Source organism: Magallana gigas, chromosome 4, assembly GCF_963853765.1.
Source record: "Magallana gigas chromosome 4, xbMagGiga1.1, whole genome shotgun sequence".
NCBI lineage: Eukaryota > Metazoa > Mollusca > Bivalvia > Ostreida > Ostreidae > Magallana > Magallana gigas.
In genome coordinates, this window is record NC_088856.1 from 48,266,464 (window position 1) to 48,282,569 (window position 16,106).

The following is a 16,106-nucleotide window of genomic DNA, read 5'->3' on the forward strand; positions in this document are numbered from 1 at the left end:
TATCGTCGATTTGAGTAAAACGTAAAATGGAAAAATATATTTTTGTGAAATCAAGTGACTGTTTAAACTATTATCCAGATAACAAACCGTACAATTTTAAAATTCATCTTGAAAATGTGATTGATTTACATGGATATTGGAAAATTGGAATAACTGAATTTTATTCGATGACAGTATCAAAAAGGAAAACCATTAATCAATCAACAAATGAAGCAGTTATATCGTATATTAATAAGCCCTTATATGTGTATTCAGATGTTTGTGATTTCTCAAGTGTTGGTGGACAAGTGCAACCTCTATTAAGAATCATTCAAGCAGATCCTTCTTCTGGATGGAATGAAAATTTTTATCCAATATACTATATACCTTTGAGAGTCAATAACCTATCCGATATACATTTCTATTTAAGGGATGATACTAGTTCATTGGCCACATTCCTTGATTCAGACGTGTGGATGACACTTCATTTGATTCGATATCCATTTTAATCATGAGTGCATACAAAACGCTCTATGTACCTGATCCCCAAAAATGGACTAACTTTTATTTGCAAATTCATAGAGTGAGTCCATATGCCGACCATACAATGAAAGGCTATCAGCGTGGTGGTGGATTGCGAAATAAAACATCTCCTTTTATGTTATCGATTGACAAACATGCCATTGATTCAAATGATAAAAATATAAAACTAAACGTGACTTCTCCTGCGGAGCAGGTCGTTGACCAGGCAAAAAGTGAAGTGAGGCGAGAGACAAGTATTAAAAACGCTAAAACAACTCCTAAACGACGCATTCAGGAATCACCCACTGCAAAGAACGGTCCTAAATTAAAGAAGACAAAAGTCGTTAAATTAAAATCAGACGTATTTGGATTACATTAAATCATGTCGATTCTATCAGCTGATGGATTTAGAGAAGCAATGCCTAGTCAACTCTCTCTTTTTGACATTCCACCGACTCAGACTGCTGTAGAGAATATTTATTTTCAAGATGTACGACCTGTTTCTCAGATAACCGGAAGCTCACCAATTGAATTTCTTCTTTCTGCACAAAATGGAATGGACTATATCGACTTGAAAAGAAGCAGGCTTTATGTTAAACTGAAAATAATTAATGGAGAAAATGCTTTAACTGATGCTGATGTTGTCGGTCCAGTTAATTTACTGCTGCAATCACTTTTTAGTGAAGTAGATGTATCGATGCAAAACAAACCCATCAACAGTTCAGGAGCGCATTATCCTTATCTAAGTATGCTAAACACTCTTTTGAGTTATGGTTCTGATGCAAAGTCATCCCAATTGTCATCTCAGTTATGGGAAAGTGATCATGCAGGTGACTTTGATGATGCCAACGCCAAAAACGGGAAAAATTCTGGATTATTAAAAAGGGCGGCATTAACTAAGTCAAGCAAAACTATAGATCTAGAAGGTCCTATTATGCATGAACTTTTTCAAATGGATAGATTCATTTTGAATCAAGTTGGGATATCTCTGAAACTTTATCGAACTCGACCTGAGTTTTGCCTCATGTCAACAACCGCAACAGGAAAAAACTACAACATAAAACTAGAAGAAGTCATTTTCCGCGTATGCAAATGCAAGATAAATCCAGCTGTGATACTAAGTCATGCAAAAATGTTAGAAAAGACTACTGCCAAATACCCATTCAAAAAAAGTGTAGTGAAAATGTACAATTTAGCAACGGGCTTGCTAAATGCTTCTTTTGAAAACATGTTTTCCGGAACAAGACCAGATAGACTTTACATTGCCTTTGTATCTTCCAAGGCAGTTGCTGGAGATTTTACAAAAAATCCATATAACTTTCAACATTTCAACATCACACAGATAGGATTATACAGCGATGGAACCCCTGTTGGTAATACACCAATGAAATTGAATTTTAATGCTGCAAATGGGGACAGCATTGTCTCTGCTTATGTTAATTTATTTGATAACACGTCAAAATGGCTTTTTGATGCTGGTAATGGCATTGCTAGAAAACAATTTTCAGAGGGAGGGAACGTGATATTTTGCTTTGATTTGGAGCCCACCTTTGAACAGGGAGAGTATCTAACCTTACTTAAACAGGGAAATGTACGCTTAGAGGTGCAGTTTGGTGAGGCTCTTCCAGAGACAGTGACAGCCATTGTCTGGGCTCAGTATTCAGCGCTCTTTGAAATAAACGAGGCTAGGGATATTATTTCTTTCTAAAGAAATGTCTGCTCTTAGTAATGTTCAACTAAAATGTATGATTGAATGTGATCCGCTGATGAGTGAAAATGTGCTGGGAGTCTTTCCGGCAGATCAGATAACAAGACTTAACACTTATAAAGGACTCATAGTAAATACCAAACCGAGTGGGCATGAAGGTGAACATTGGCTCGCCGTTTACAATGATGGCAAAAGTATTGAAATATTTGACAGTTTTGGAGAACCAAATGAAAAATATTCAATTGATTTTAAAACAAATAGCAATAATGTCAATTATAACAAAGCATCTATTCAGTGTCATGATACATTTGTGTGTGGTCATTATTCTATATTCTATCTGTTTTTTAGAGTAAGGGGCTTATCTTTTCAAGAATTTATGAGTTTGTTTTCACCTATTTGTAAAATGAATGATGAATATGTAGTCAGATTTATTACGCATACCTTTTCATTTTGTTTAACCAATCATTTGTAGCATATAACTCCAGTTATCACAATAAATATATGTATTGTAAATAATATTTTCATTCTTCACTTTGGAACGATGGCGAGCATAGAAAATGAGCTGATGACAAAATTTAGAGCCAACAGCAATATTATCGTCACAGGTCAATCACATGCTGGCAAAAGCACGTTTGTTTTTTCCCTTTTGAAACAGCTTCACATGTTTGAATCTAATATTAGACATGTCCTTTATGCTTATGGGATATGGCAATCATTGTTTGAACAGATGGAGAAAGAAATTAATCATATTACTTTTTATCAGGGAATTCCAGATAAGGAGATCTTGGAACAATTTACGAGAGACTATGGAAATATTATTCTCGTGCTGGATGATGTCATGGCTCAGGGAATGAATAATGAAGAATTAATGAATTTATTTACAACTTATTCACACCATATGGGAATAACTGTTTTATTTCTGCTGCAAAATATATTTCCACCTGGAAAGTACATGAGAACGGTTTCCTTAAATGCCCATTACATTATTTTGTTTAAAAACTCTAGAGATGAGCAGCAGGTAAAAACTCTAGGTAGGCAGATATTTCCCAACCAATCAAAGTACTTTATGGATGCATATAAGAAAGCAACGAGTGAGCCATATTCGTATTTATGTGTAACGCTCTATCCAGGTACAGCTGAAAAATATCGTTTATCTTCTAAAATATTTCCGGAAGAGGAAACTATAATATATTTACCCATGTAAAGTAATGACTTCATCTGTGCAAAAGCATATAGATTTTCTTAAACTGTTGGCAAACACACAAAAGAAACAGAGAATTCAACTACTTCACACCATTAGCGGGAGCCAGTTGGACGTGCTCGTGGAAACTGTGTACAATATTTTGAATGGCGTTTGTCCGCTAACGAAAACAGAAGAACAGAGCTTAAAAAAACACAAAACATTGCTGAGAAAAGTTGTTGATAAAAAACTAAGTAATCGCATTAAACAAAAGATTTTCTTACGCATGCAACGTATAATACCAACGTTTTTGTCATCAGTACTTAGATATTTATCTTCTAATGGCAAAAGAAGTGGTGCTAGTTCCAAAAGAAAAATATCAAAAGTTACTTGAAAATCAAGAAAGAATATCAAATAGTGAGTTTGAAAACAATGATCTTAACTTTATCGGTAAAGATGAAAAGAAAAACAATAGTAAACTAAAAGATGACAATGCAGATTTGAAACAGGAAAAAACAGTAAAAACAGACGTAGAATGGGTGGAGCCAAGTATAAGTCCAACCACTAAAGATCTTAGAGGTGTAGATGACACAAAAGCGAGCGCACCAGACGATAGAGAGGATCAGAGCATGAAAAACCTTAACTCAAATATTTCCACCAATGACAGTGCCAACTTGGTTGTATATAAAACACCTGCAAACATTGTAAAGCGTCAGAAGACATCGGCAAAGAACATTTCAAGAAAAGGATGGTTGAGGTATAAGTGAACAGAATAATGGATGTTGTTGATAAAAAGTTTCAATGTACAGATTGTGGGAAAAGTTATAAGCGGAAGTCGGACCTACATAGACATTACAGAACAAAAAAGGAAAAAATAACTTGTTCAATTTGCAATCATCAATTTAATAGGAAGGATAATTTTAACACTCACGTAAGGCGCTTTCATGGAGCAATACAAGATCGTCAGTATGGTGGAAAAGCATCAACTTTATTAAAAGAAAGCTCCAAACCTTTGAGTAAACCGCCTGAAAACTCTGATTCTTCCGAAGAAAACTCCAATCATCCGAATGAAAATGAAATTTCACAAGCAATCAATGGATCTGTTACGTCAATCAAAATAAAACCGAAAAATCATGAAAAATTTGATTTTCTAGTGTTTTTTTCAAACATTCAGGAGAAAATTCAAAACTTAATAGTTTCCCACTCTCCAAAGAAAAAGGGATTAAAATGGTATCTTGTTACAAGGGTAGAGTTCAGCAGAGAAAGAGACGGAGAAGTTGAGCGAGCAATTCCACATTTTCGTAGTATTACATATCGACATTTATCTTCCGATGAATTTAACATGCATTTTTTAAATGAAGCTTTCCAAAAAATGTTTGCCTCTAAAGAAGAATTTATAATGAAAGGTTCTGACTGGATTTTTTCAAAAGTGATTTATCTTGAAATTTGTTATGCAATTTATTCACCACTAAAAGGTGGAAATTACATCAAAGAACCCATGGAATTGCAGAGGAGCAGGTCTTTAGTAAACATAAAAAATAATGATCAAAAATGTTTTCTGTATTCAGTTTTAGCAAAGCTTTACCCTGCAAAGCACAACCCTTCCAGACTGTGTCATTACCTACAGCATACTAATAAACTAAATATGAATGGAATTCAGTATCCAGTTCACCTGTCTCAAATACCCAAATTTGAAAATCAAAACGACATTTCGATAAATGTATTTGGATACGAAGATAAGGAAATTTTCCCAATGCGCATTACAAAATCAAAAAGTAAGTCACATGTTGATCTGCTTTATTTAAAAAAAAACAGTGTTCTTTTTCACTATTGTCTGATTAAAAACTTGAATCGATTTTTGTACCGAACAGAGGGTGGAAGAGGTGGACATGCACATTATTACTGCCCATATTGTTTGCATGGATTTTTGGAAAAAAAGAACTTAAATAAACACATTGACTTTTGTATGTCTCTCGGAGAACAAAAGATAGAAATGCCAATACCAGGAGAAAATGATATTCTGAAGTTTACTGAAATTGCAAAGCAGTTGCGTGTACCGTTTATAATTTACGCCGATTTCGAAACATATGTAAAACCAATTTATACTTGTGATCTTGATCCAAACTCATCTCACACTTGCAATTTATCTACCTTTGAACCTTGTGGATATGCTTATCATATTGTATCTACAGACAAAAGGTATTCTAAATCACCAGTTGTCTACCGTGGTGACAATATTGTGGAAACGTTTTTAAGCAATTTACTGGAGGAAGAAGATAGAATTTTGCATATTCTGCGTAGGATAGAACCAATGCATATGACGATTGACGATGAAAACTTATTTGAAGCAACTACACATTGTCATCTTTGTGGTTTAAAGTTTCAAAACAGATTTGATAAAGTAAGAAATCATGATCATGTCACGGGGGAATTTTTTGGAGCTGCGCATAACGACTGTAACTTGCTTTTTAGGCAGGTGGAATTTATACCAGTAGTATTACACAATCTCAGGGGTTTTGATGCACACTTGATTATGCAAAGAATAGGTCGATTCAAGAACAGACGTCTGAACGTTATAGCCAACACAAATGAACGTTATATATCATTTTCAATCTCAAAGCTGAGATTTGTTGACTCTTTTCAGTTTCTTTCCACATCTTTAGACAATTTGGTTAAGAATTTGAAATCCAGTGGGGAACACTATTTTGTTGAATTCAACAATCATTTTAAGTCCCAACAAGAGAGAGATCTTTTATTGCAGAAGGGAATTTATCCTTACTCTTTCTGTACGGATGCTTCAAAGTTCTTAACAAAAGAACTTCCTCCAAAGCAGGAATTCTACAATACTATTACCAAAACTCACATTTCAGAAGAAGAGTACAAGCATGCTGAAAAGGTATGGAAGGAGATGAATATTCAAACAATGGGAGAATATCATGATTTGTATGTTTTATGTGATGTATTGCTTTTGGCTGATGTATTTGAAAGATTCAGATGTGTGTCTATGAAGAGCTTTGATTTAGATCCAGCGCAATACTATACTCTTGCTGGTATGTGTTGGAGTGCTTGTTTGAAGATGACTGGTGTTGAACTAGAATTATTGACTGATTTTGAACAGTATCAAATGATAGAGCGTGGTATACGTGGTGGTGTTGCAATGATGATCATGCGCCATGCTGAGGCTAATAACTGTTACATCCCAGAAAGTTATGATCCAAGTAAGCCAAACGTATACCTTGGATATTTTGACATGAATAATTTGTATGGTGGAGCTATGGTTGAACCCCTACCTGTTGGCAATTTTTGCTGGTTAAGTGAAAAGGAAATTTTAGAGCTTGAAATCTTGAATGTAGATAAAAATGATAAAACGGGATATATTTTAGAGGTTACTTTGGAATATCCAGCTCATTTGCATGATTGTCATAACGATCTACCGTTAGCACCAGAAAAGCTTTCTATTAAAGTGGAGGATTTGTCACCTTACTGCCTCAAGCTCTTCAAAAGACTTCATAAACAAAAAATTGGAGGAGAAATATCACAGAAGTTGGTTCCAACCCTTCGAAATAAGGACAAATATGTTGTTCATTATAGAAATCTTCAATTTTATCTTCAGCATGGACTTGTTTTAAAAAAAATACATCGAGCAATAAGCTTCGATCAGAGGGCATGGCTCAAACCTTACATCGAGTTTAACACTAGAATGAGACAGCAAGCGCAGAATGACTTTGAAGTGTCACTTTACAAAGCCTACAACAACATTGTTTTCGGGTATGTTACATGTAAGAAATCATCATGCTCATTGTATCTTCGATCGTTTTACATCTTGCTGAATATATATTTTTATTTTATACCTAATTTTAGGAAAACCATGGAAAACATTCGAACTAGACTGAATTTCAACCTTGTACATACGAAAAAGCAACTCCAGAAGCTTGTCAGCAAGCCCAGTTTTGAGACCTTCAGCATTTTTAATAAACATCTTGTTGGAGTTAAAAACAAGAAAGTAAAACTTTTGTTAAACAAGCCTATTTATACTGGGATGACAATATTGGACCTCTCCAAACTCTTCATGTATGAATTTCATTATGATTTCGTAAAACGAGAATTTGGGGAGAATGCAAAATTGCTAATGACTGATACGGACTCTCTCTTTTACAGGTAAAATAAAGCAATAGATTACTTAAACAGTAAAAATTCGTATAAATATTGTGAAAATGTTAAGTATTTTTTTTCCTCTTAGGTTTGAAGTACGAGATCTTTATGTGGAGATGCATAAACATCTAGATTTGTTCGACACTTCCAATTATCCTACAGAACATTTTCTTTTTAGTGAAAAAAACAAGAAAGTGGTTGGTAAAATGAAAGATGAAACAAATGGTATGTAGTGATTCAATTCATAAGAAAACATTTTTTTTCTTGAACTAAACATCTAGCATATGAATTTATATATATATTTTTTTTTGACAGGGAATCCAGTGAAGGGATTTATAGGCTTACGCGCAAAAATGTATTCTTTTATCATTCACGATGAAAAACGGAGTGAAGTCAAGAAAGCCAAAGGTGTTTCCAAATCTGTGGTTAACAAAGAACTCTCGTATGAATTGTACCTGGACTGTCTTTTTAGTGATGAAATGGAGAGACATCAAATGCGTTCAATTCGAAGTGAAAACCATAATCTTTATCTCAAATCTATAAACAAAATATCTCTCTCACCATTTGATGATAAACGATACTGGTTAGCGCCTCATGGGGTTGAAAGCTATTCGTACGGACATTTTAAAATTATGAATGAATGAAAAGGACAAACTTTGTTTTCCATAAATTTATTGCAATAAATGTTTATAACATATTATTTTCTTCTTTTTTAGTTAGATGATAAGTTCATCGTCACTGTCATCAAGCGGAATCGCACGCTTTTTTAGCTCAACTCTCCGCTTCTTAGGCGGAGCAATAGTAATCTGAAACATATTTCATGTATCTTAAGTCATTCATTTCAAATATAGTATTTCTTATTTTTTAAATCCTAATTTAAGTAAAAAGAAAATTATAAAGTAAGTAATAACTAACCAAAGGTGGACTTGGTGGAGATGCCAAATTTCGCAAGAGGTCCGTGCCGGCCTTTATGTCCTCTCTAATGACCCATAGGGCATCAAAGACGTCAAGTGGGAGGGAGACTTGTTTCCCTTTATGATTGTCTTTTTAAAAAGAAAAAAAGTAAATGTTAGTTATTTACAATGTTCATAGAGGTATTACTTGTTGGTGCATTGGTTGATATAAGTTTGATATATATTTTATACTAAGTTGTTTAAACAAAAATTAATAATTTAACTACAATCATTCAAATTTTATTAAAGTGAAATGTTGAACGATTGGTTACAGAATTTTTAAATACAAATAAGGTATGTTTTAAATTTTATGATTTTTAAATTGAGAGAGAGAGAGAGAGAGAGAGGGGGGGGGGAGATTTTAAATTTTATCCTGTGCGTAAATATAGTCATTTCTATAGAGGAGTCAAAACTTAATACTTTATAACAGCCCAACTTTTAAATCTTTGATTCAATATATTTTTTTAAACTATGATAAAGATAAATTCTTACCCTGTACGTGAATGTAGACCTTTCCTCTGAAGAATGTCATTTGAAGGGCATAGTGCCCTTTCCTGTATTGATCACTCTCTTTTAGAGTGAATTGGGGAGTTTCTCCATCTGGAGACAATTCTGTTTCAAACCTCACTGTGCTTGTTGCTGCCATTTCCAATCACAATAAAAAAAAAAGATCTTTGACGAGATGTACAGAAACAAAGTTTTTTCAACCCATTATATAGGAAGATGTTTTTTTATTACACATCTTTGTTTTTGATCTTCAGATGATAGATCGATTTAATATGAAATGAAATTGTCAATCATATACACTTCTGCATTGTCTCACGATCACACACAACCACCCCTTTTGCCCATTAAATGTCCTAATATGTTAATTTGATGATAAATGATGTCACGATTTGTTAGAGGTCGAGAATCAATTTGAAATAATTTTGGAAAGATATATACATTTTACATACATGTACAAATGAAATGAAATAACCAATCATATATATTTCCTTAATTATGTCTCACCATCACACAGCAGCATCCATTTTGCCCATTAATGTCCTAATATATTAATTTGATGATGAACAATGTCACGATTAATTAATGATTAATAATGTCGCGATTTATTTAAGTGTATCTATTTAATGATGATTAATAATGTCATGATTTATTTAAGTGTATCTATTGAAAATATTTTTAGAAAAATACATGCATTTTTTATCAGCTAGCATAAAAGTAATTGCATTAATTCAAAGAAATCAAGTAGAATAAATTTACAACTTTGTCATAAATGGTGAATTAATTTGGCACATGTAGGAAATAATAGAGCAAGAAATCTTCAATTTTAGAGATTAAAACTAAATCAATTTATCAAACTAGATTTCATTAATGTATTTAAATTTCTTCAAGAAATGTAATCATTAATTACAGCAGTTGAAAACCTGCGTATATTTAAAGGGTGCACATTTCAATTTCAAACTTAAACGCAAAATGGGGGATTATCCAGTGTATGCAGAATCTCGTGTGTGTCCGTATGACGAAAAGCACATTATAAGGACGGAGAGATTCCCCCGTCATCTCATCAGGTGTGGGAGAAGTAATCCTGCTCGGGCTCACCTATTCAAGGCGTGCGAGTATGACTTTACCCACAAGATTAAAAAAAGTGAGGGGCGCACTTTCTGCAAGGAATGTGAGGAATATTTGTCCTCTGTAAAGGCAAGAGAGGAGTTTTGCAAAGGGGGGAATACCACCCTCCCCCAGTATAAGGAGCTCAAAATTGATGGGGAAAACTGGGAAAAAGAATATAATCAATAAAGTAAGTAGAAGACATTTTATACTTATGTAAAATCAATACTGTACAGCAGCGAAAAAAAAGGGGGGGGGGGGTCGACGTCTATGCTGTATTAGTAGATAGAAACGAATACTATATATAAGTAGATTATATGTTTTGGTTTTTCTTTTCCCTGTATAGTTTCAGTGAAGGAACTACAAATCACAGCTGGGACTGTCCTGAATATCCTGAATATCAGCACTCATCACTAGTAATTTGTAAAAAAAAATGTACAATCATTAAAAGATTATAAATTTGAAAGAATTGCATCATTGTTGCTGTTAGTCTAGCTAGTTGTATGCCTTTTGGTAAACGAATTAGAGTTATCTCACTTTAGGTTAAAAGGTAAATAATTTATGTGTATGAACAGTCAATCGGATCTTCTCGAACCTTTCCGGCAAGCTCGGAAAAACACCTCGAATGTATTAACTAGACGTGCATGACAACCCCCCTTTTTGTAAAACATGATATAAATAGAACACTTTTTTATTCATTTGATTTGTATTTTACTTTATTTCACTTCAAAAATAATTTTCATCGGGTTCGATTTTCAAAAAAAAATAAGCGATAAGCTTACTTTTTATTTCCGGGAAAAAGCGACCTCTAGAATTAACCCATCGATGAATCAGGCGGTACAAAAATGATCACCATCATATTTTATTTATCTTTATGTTTCTTGGCTGTGGGGGGGTTCAACCTTGGGGAAATCTGCAACAATGGAGTCTGTAATTGGCGCGGGGATGGTTTGTACAATGGTTGCATCGACGATGCCTTCTTGCGATTTGCCCATTTTGGGATTGGGGGGGTGATTGATCTCAGATGTGCGCACAATATACAAGTTATATACGTTGATGACACTAATCTGCTATGCAGCGATGAGTTCATTTTGAGCAAACGAGACATCACCCTGTACATGAATGATGTTAAATGTGTAAGTAAATTTTTAAGATCTTCTATATTAGTACTAAGATTTCTCACTTTATCTATTTATCTTAGTTTGCAAAGTATGAATGTAAATGATGCAAATTGTTTAAAGTACTGTATAACAGATAAGGATACACTGATCTGTGCAATAATAGAACATGTTTTATTATGTGAGTTTAATTGACTTATTAGATTTAATATTTCAGCACACTTCAACCAGCTCCACTCCTCTGCCCGCTTCACCTTCCTCGCCTATCAGCACAGTAAGTATTAGTCACTAAATTTTTATTTCTATGAAACATGCAGTTATATTATTATTTCTTTATAAACTAACACTAATCTCATGGTGTGAATCTGTAAAATTATTACTGTAAAACATGTTTTTTTAATATTTCAGCACACTTCAACCAGCTCCTCTCCTCTGCCCGCTTCAACTTCCTCACCTATCAGCACAGTAAGTATTAGTCACTAAATTTTTATTTCTATGAAACATGCAGTTATATTATTATTTTTTAATAAACTTACACTGATCTTACAGTGTGAATCTGTAAAATTATCACTGTAAAACATGGGTTTTTTTATGCGACTTTAATTGACTGATTCAATTTAATATTTCAGCACACTTCAACCAGCTCCTCTCCTCTGCCTGTTTCCCCTTCCTCGCCTATCAGCACAGTAAGTAATAGTATTTGTCACTAATATTTATTTCTAGGAAGCCCACAGTTATATTTCTTGATAAACTTGCACTGATCTTACAGTGTGAACCTATAAGAAAAGATGTTTAATTTATGGGAGTTTAATTGACTTATTAAATTTAATATTTCAGCACACTTCAACCAGCTCCTCTCCTCTGCCCGCTTCACCTTCCTCGCCTACCAGCACAGTAAGTATTAGTCACTAAATTTTTATTTCTATGAAACATGCAGTTATATTATTATTTCTTTATAAACTTACACTGATCTCATGGTGTGAATCTGTAAAATTATCACTGTAAAACATGGGGTTTTTTTATGCGACTTTAATTGACTGATTCAATTTAATATTTCAGCACACTTCAACCAGCTCCTCTCCTCTGCCTGTTTCCCCTTCCCCGCCTATCAGCACAGTAAGTATTAGTATTTGTCACTAATTTTTATTTCTAGGAAGCCCACAGTTATATTCCTTGATAAACTTGCACTGATCTTACAGTGTGAATATGTAAAATTATCCCTATAAGAAAAGATGTTTAAGTTATGTGACTTTAATTGACTTATTAAATTTGATATTTCAGCACACTTCAACCACACATGGCTCTTTGACCACGCACACCACCTCCACCCCACCATCTGCTTCAACGTCTTCACATGACGACACAGTAAGAACTAATATTTACTTTTCTATGAAGCACATAGTGTGATTATTATTTCTTTGTTTTCTTTATATTCTTATTTTTTTAATTTGCTTTATAACAGAATGACTCGACTGATGATGATAGCCCCCACATGAGCACTCTCATGACCATTGTCATCAGTAAGTATTCAAATCTGTAATTCTTTTACATTGATTTTTTCCTTAAAAGTGTATGATGGTGATAATGTACAGATAGTGAATGATAAAAAAATAAATGTATTATTATTTTTAATTACCCACATTTCTAGTCCACATGGTGAGAAACATTTATTTTATACAGCATTGCATGTTTATATATATATCCCACCTGTATAAAGTATATGCATATTGTAGATTGCTTTGCTTACTGCAGAAACTAATACATGCTATATTTAGACTGTAATGCCTGCTTTTTTACACTGTAGTAAATTGTGCATCTTATATATAGCATATTAATGCATGCTTTCACTTATGTAGATGTTTCTAAAATTCTCATTATTATATATTTAACTTTTATTTCAGTTGGATCATTAGCCTCATCTAGTTTAACTGTCATTTTTCTCACTTCAAAATTCTTCTGTTTTTTATATAAAAGAAAATTGGCAATTGAAAAAGCAAGAGCGGAGAGGGATAATTTTGAAACTTATACAATTAGAAATCGATTATTTAATTTCGAAGATGATGATGATGATGAAGTCACCCATTTCTACTCTGAAATTTAAACTACTATGCATGATCTCATCTACTTAGTAACCTAATTAGGAACATTATCTTTTTAGTACCCTTTATTATTTCTTTCTCTCTTTTTTTTTTTTAGGTATCTCTGGACTTATCCTTTATACATCAAACCAGATAAATATAATCAGTGGGCATATTTTTGAAATTTATGAGATTCTTAAAAAAATTTACAGAAAACTTCAAAATTGTTATAAATTATGTTTCAAAAATGTCAAAAAACAAAATAATCGTCCCCACCCCCCTGTAATTAGAATTCTCCCTCAAAGAAATAGACGACCCCCAATCAGATATGGTTTTGATTAGGCTTTAATTATACTCTACACATGTGGCTTTCCTCTCTTTTGCTTTTGGTTAGACTAGATTGAATACATGTATAGCTATTTTCTTTGCATTTGATTAATTACTCATGTGGGTGCTATCATCATCAGTGGAGTCACTTTGTTATGTATAGAATAATCTGTAAGCTATAGCTTCTTCCTATGAATATTAAGAGGGTTTGATGGTTTTGAAGATTTTTTTTTAAACTACACTGCTCTACCTAGAAGAGCTTCATATAAAGAGAAGGGGAAATGTTATTTGAAATGTGTAGACTAGCTTACAGAATATCTTAGTTTATACTAACTGTTAGCTTTTCTCCTGAATGTTAACAATACTATATAAATATATACCTAGGTATGTGATTGTTTTTAATCTTAAAAGACGTTTTTTTAATTCTATAACATTTTAATTTCTGGCAAAAAAAGTGTATAAGTTCTTTAAGTTTTCTACTTCTTAATTTTAAATGAAGCTTTATATTTCAATATCATTTTAATTTTTGACAAAGAAGTGTTTAAGTACATAACGTTTTTTTTTTGCATTAAAGAAAGTGAGTATACATTTAATATTTAATTTTACAGTTGTTTTCGTAACCTTTGAAGTTTCCAACTCACAACAATACCATCTTTAATCTGTTCGGTCAATGTTTGATTTTCTGTAAATTAATATTCTTTATATATAACCATTTCTAGCACAAATAACAATTAAGTTTTTCTACAGTGCTTTTATTACCATACATGTATATGTAATAACCAAATTCGCGACTTTTTATTTCCCATTGTGTGCTGGTTGCTTTTATATTTTCATTTTAATCAAAAGTTTTCATTATTTCCCATTGTGTGCCGGATGCCTTTATTTCCCATTGTGTGCTGGTTGCTTTTATATTTTCATTTTAATCAAAAGTTTTTCATTATTTCACATTGAGTGCTGGATGCCATTTATATTTTCATTTTTAATCAGTAGTTTTCATTTTAATCAATATGTTTCTCTAATCATTCCATGTACTTTGATTTTGTGATTTTATTCTGCTGTGTGATGGTTACTTTCTTATTTTGATTTTTCTAATCTCTAATTAGTTTCATTCTAATCAACATTTTTTTTTCATTTGATCAATAATTATTCTCTAATCATTCCATACAAATATTTTGATTTGTGATTTTTATTTGCGTTATTATTGCTTTAACTTTGCTTTAATATTCCATTTTAATGGGTAAAAGTTTCTATTTTGACATTGTTTTATATTATATATATGTTTTTAGACTTGAATTTTTCAATTCTACAATAAACATATTAAGAAATAGATGTTTTACTTATTCTTTAAATGGTGATGAAAAGAAGAAAGACCACTTAAATTAAGGATGAATTATGAGGAAATGTGTGACTGTGTATCTAAGCAACATTCAAAACACGTTGAAGCTTCAATCGCAACTGCTCGGACCTTTCCGGTAGGCTCCGAAAAACGCCTCGACTGTATTAACATTACTGGATGTTGGAATTTTATACAAAATGGAGTCACTTCCCATTAAAATAAGTATCGGCTAGACAGCCTTATAAGTCACTTCTGTGTTATATTTTTAGGGTATATCATTTACTCAATGAAGTCTAGCTTACATCTCAACAGATCGTAAAATGTGTTGTATTTATATCAAGTCTTTTAAAAAGGGGGTTGTCATGGACGCTTAAGTAATACATTTGAGGTGTTTTTTCGGAGCCTGTCGGAAAGGTCCGAGAAGTTGCGATTGGTTGAAGCTTATAAATGCACTGCTATATAAATTTGGTAAAAAGGAGGTGCATATAGTAATTATTGCTCGAAAGCCTTTTGTAAGAAGATGTAGTATAAGCCTTTTATTTCATTTAAGTCAACCCTATTTTAGATATTAAATACATATAAAGCTGTTAAATGTTAAGTCTTTTGTGTACGATGTAGTAAGTAGGATGATGGCTTCCGCAAATTTCCAAATACCTTATTTACATCGATTCAGATGTCAATCATTTTGCGCCTTTGGTAAGATTATAATAGTGAGCCTTTTATTTTCATTTACACATCATAATATTATGCACCGTCTTAGTGAGATGGGTTCTTCTGTTGATTATTTATACAGCAGTAAAGTTAATCATTATGCAGTGTCAAAGTAATGTAGCAGTGTGGTAATTTATGTTAATTAATTAAACTAATTATTTTGCGCCTTCCATTTCATTTACATGATGATACTAGTTCATTGGCCACATTCCTTGATTCAGACTTCCATTTCATTTAAACTAATTATTTTGCGCCTTCCATTTCATTTACATAAATAGTATTGTTATATAGCATTGGGGGAGGGGCTTAAACTGTTTCAGAATCAGCATTATTCTACTACTTGTCAGTTAAATTTTTGATTTTCGAAAATGAATTAAAATAAATATACTGACTCAGATTTAATTGATGGTTATACGTTTGTTATCAGCGTC

The 16,106-nt window shown here is 32.8% G+C and overlaps 2 protein-coding genes and 1 long non-coding RNA gene across 7 annotated transcripts; 2 read left to right on the top strand and 1 right to left on the bottom strand.

The window, feature by feature from the left end:
• The first annotated feature begins 3,497 nt into the window (after positions 1-3,497).
• Positions 3,498-8,198, top strand: LOC109619574 (uncharacterized). The gene is made up of 4 exons (XR_010713319.1): positions 3,498-7,157; positions 7,251-7,547; positions 7,630-7,766; positions 7,857-8,198. It is a non-coding gene; the product is annotated as an uncharacterized lncRNA (long non-coding RNA).
• A 9-nt stretch (positions 8,199-8,207) lies between these two features.
• LOC136274876 (uncharacterized) lies at positions 8,208-9,652 on the bottom strand. The gene is made up of 3 exons (XM_066082666.1): positions 8,987-9,652; positions 8,457-8,584; positions 8,208-8,347 (listed from the first exon to the last, which is right to left on the bottom strand). The coding sequence occupies exons 1-3, from the start codon at positions 9,138-9,140 to the stop codon at positions 8,258-8,260; spliced, it is 372 nt and encodes a 123-aa protein (XP_065938738.1). The 5' UTR covers positions 9,141-9,652; the 3' UTR covers positions 8,208-8,257.
• Positions 9,653-9,689: 37 nt separating this feature from the next.
• LOC136269561 (uncharacterized) lies at positions 9,690-14,890 on the top strand. 5 transcript variants are annotated; one of them, XM_066082664.1, is made up of 10 exons: positions 9,741-10,295; positions 10,452-11,241; positions 11,441-11,497; positions 11,632-11,688; positions 11,853-11,909; positions 12,061-12,117; positions 12,283-12,339; positions 12,505-12,588; positions 12,686-12,743; positions 12,872-12,949. In XM_066082664.1, exons 2-8 carry the CDS (start codon positions 11,238-11,240, stop codon positions 12,579-12,581), a joined length of 366 nt encoding a protein of 121 aa, XP_065938736.1. In that variant the 5' UTR covers positions 9,741-10,295; positions 10,452-11,237; the 3' UTR covers positions 12,582-12,588; positions 12,686-12,743; positions 12,872-12,949. The 5 variants fall into 5 exon arrangements, with proteins under 5 accessions (XP_065938735.1, XP_065938734.1, XP_065938736.1 ...); XM_066082665.1 differs by lacking the exon at positions 12,061-12,117 and having other exon boundaries at positions 9,742-10,295; XM_066082662.1 differs by lacking the exons at positions 11,632-11,688; positions 11,853-11,909; positions 12,061-12,117 and having other exon boundaries at positions 9,692-10,295; positions 12,872-14,890.
• Positions 14,891-16,106: the final 1,216 nt, after the last annotated feature.

Bases quoted from the DNA above. Each gene is read 5' to 3' on its own strand.
- LOC136274876 (XM_066082666.1), bottom strand. From the start codon at position 9,140: ATGGCAGCAACAAGCACAGTGAGGTTTGAAACAGAATTGTCTCCAGAT. The intron at 8,585-8,986 runs GTAAGAATTTAT...CTTTTTAAAAAG, and splicing joins GGTCTACATTCACGTACAGG to ACAATCATAAAGGGAAACAA. The intron at 8,348-8,456 runs GTTAGTTATTAC...AATATGTTTCAG, and splicing joins CTCCACCAAGTCCACCTTTG to ATTACTATTGCTCCGCCTAA.
- LOC136269561 (XM_066082662.1), top strand. From the start codon at position 10,951: ATGATCACCATCATATTTTATTTATCTTTATGTTTCTTGGCTGTGGGG. The intron at 12,340-12,504 runs GTAAGTATTAGT...TTGATATTTCAG, and splicing joins CTTCCCCGCCTATCAGCACA to CACACTTCAACCACACATGG. The intron at 12,589-12,685 runs GTAAGAACTAAT...GCTTTATAACAG, and splicing joins CGTCTTCACATGACGACACA to AATGACTCGACTGATGATGA.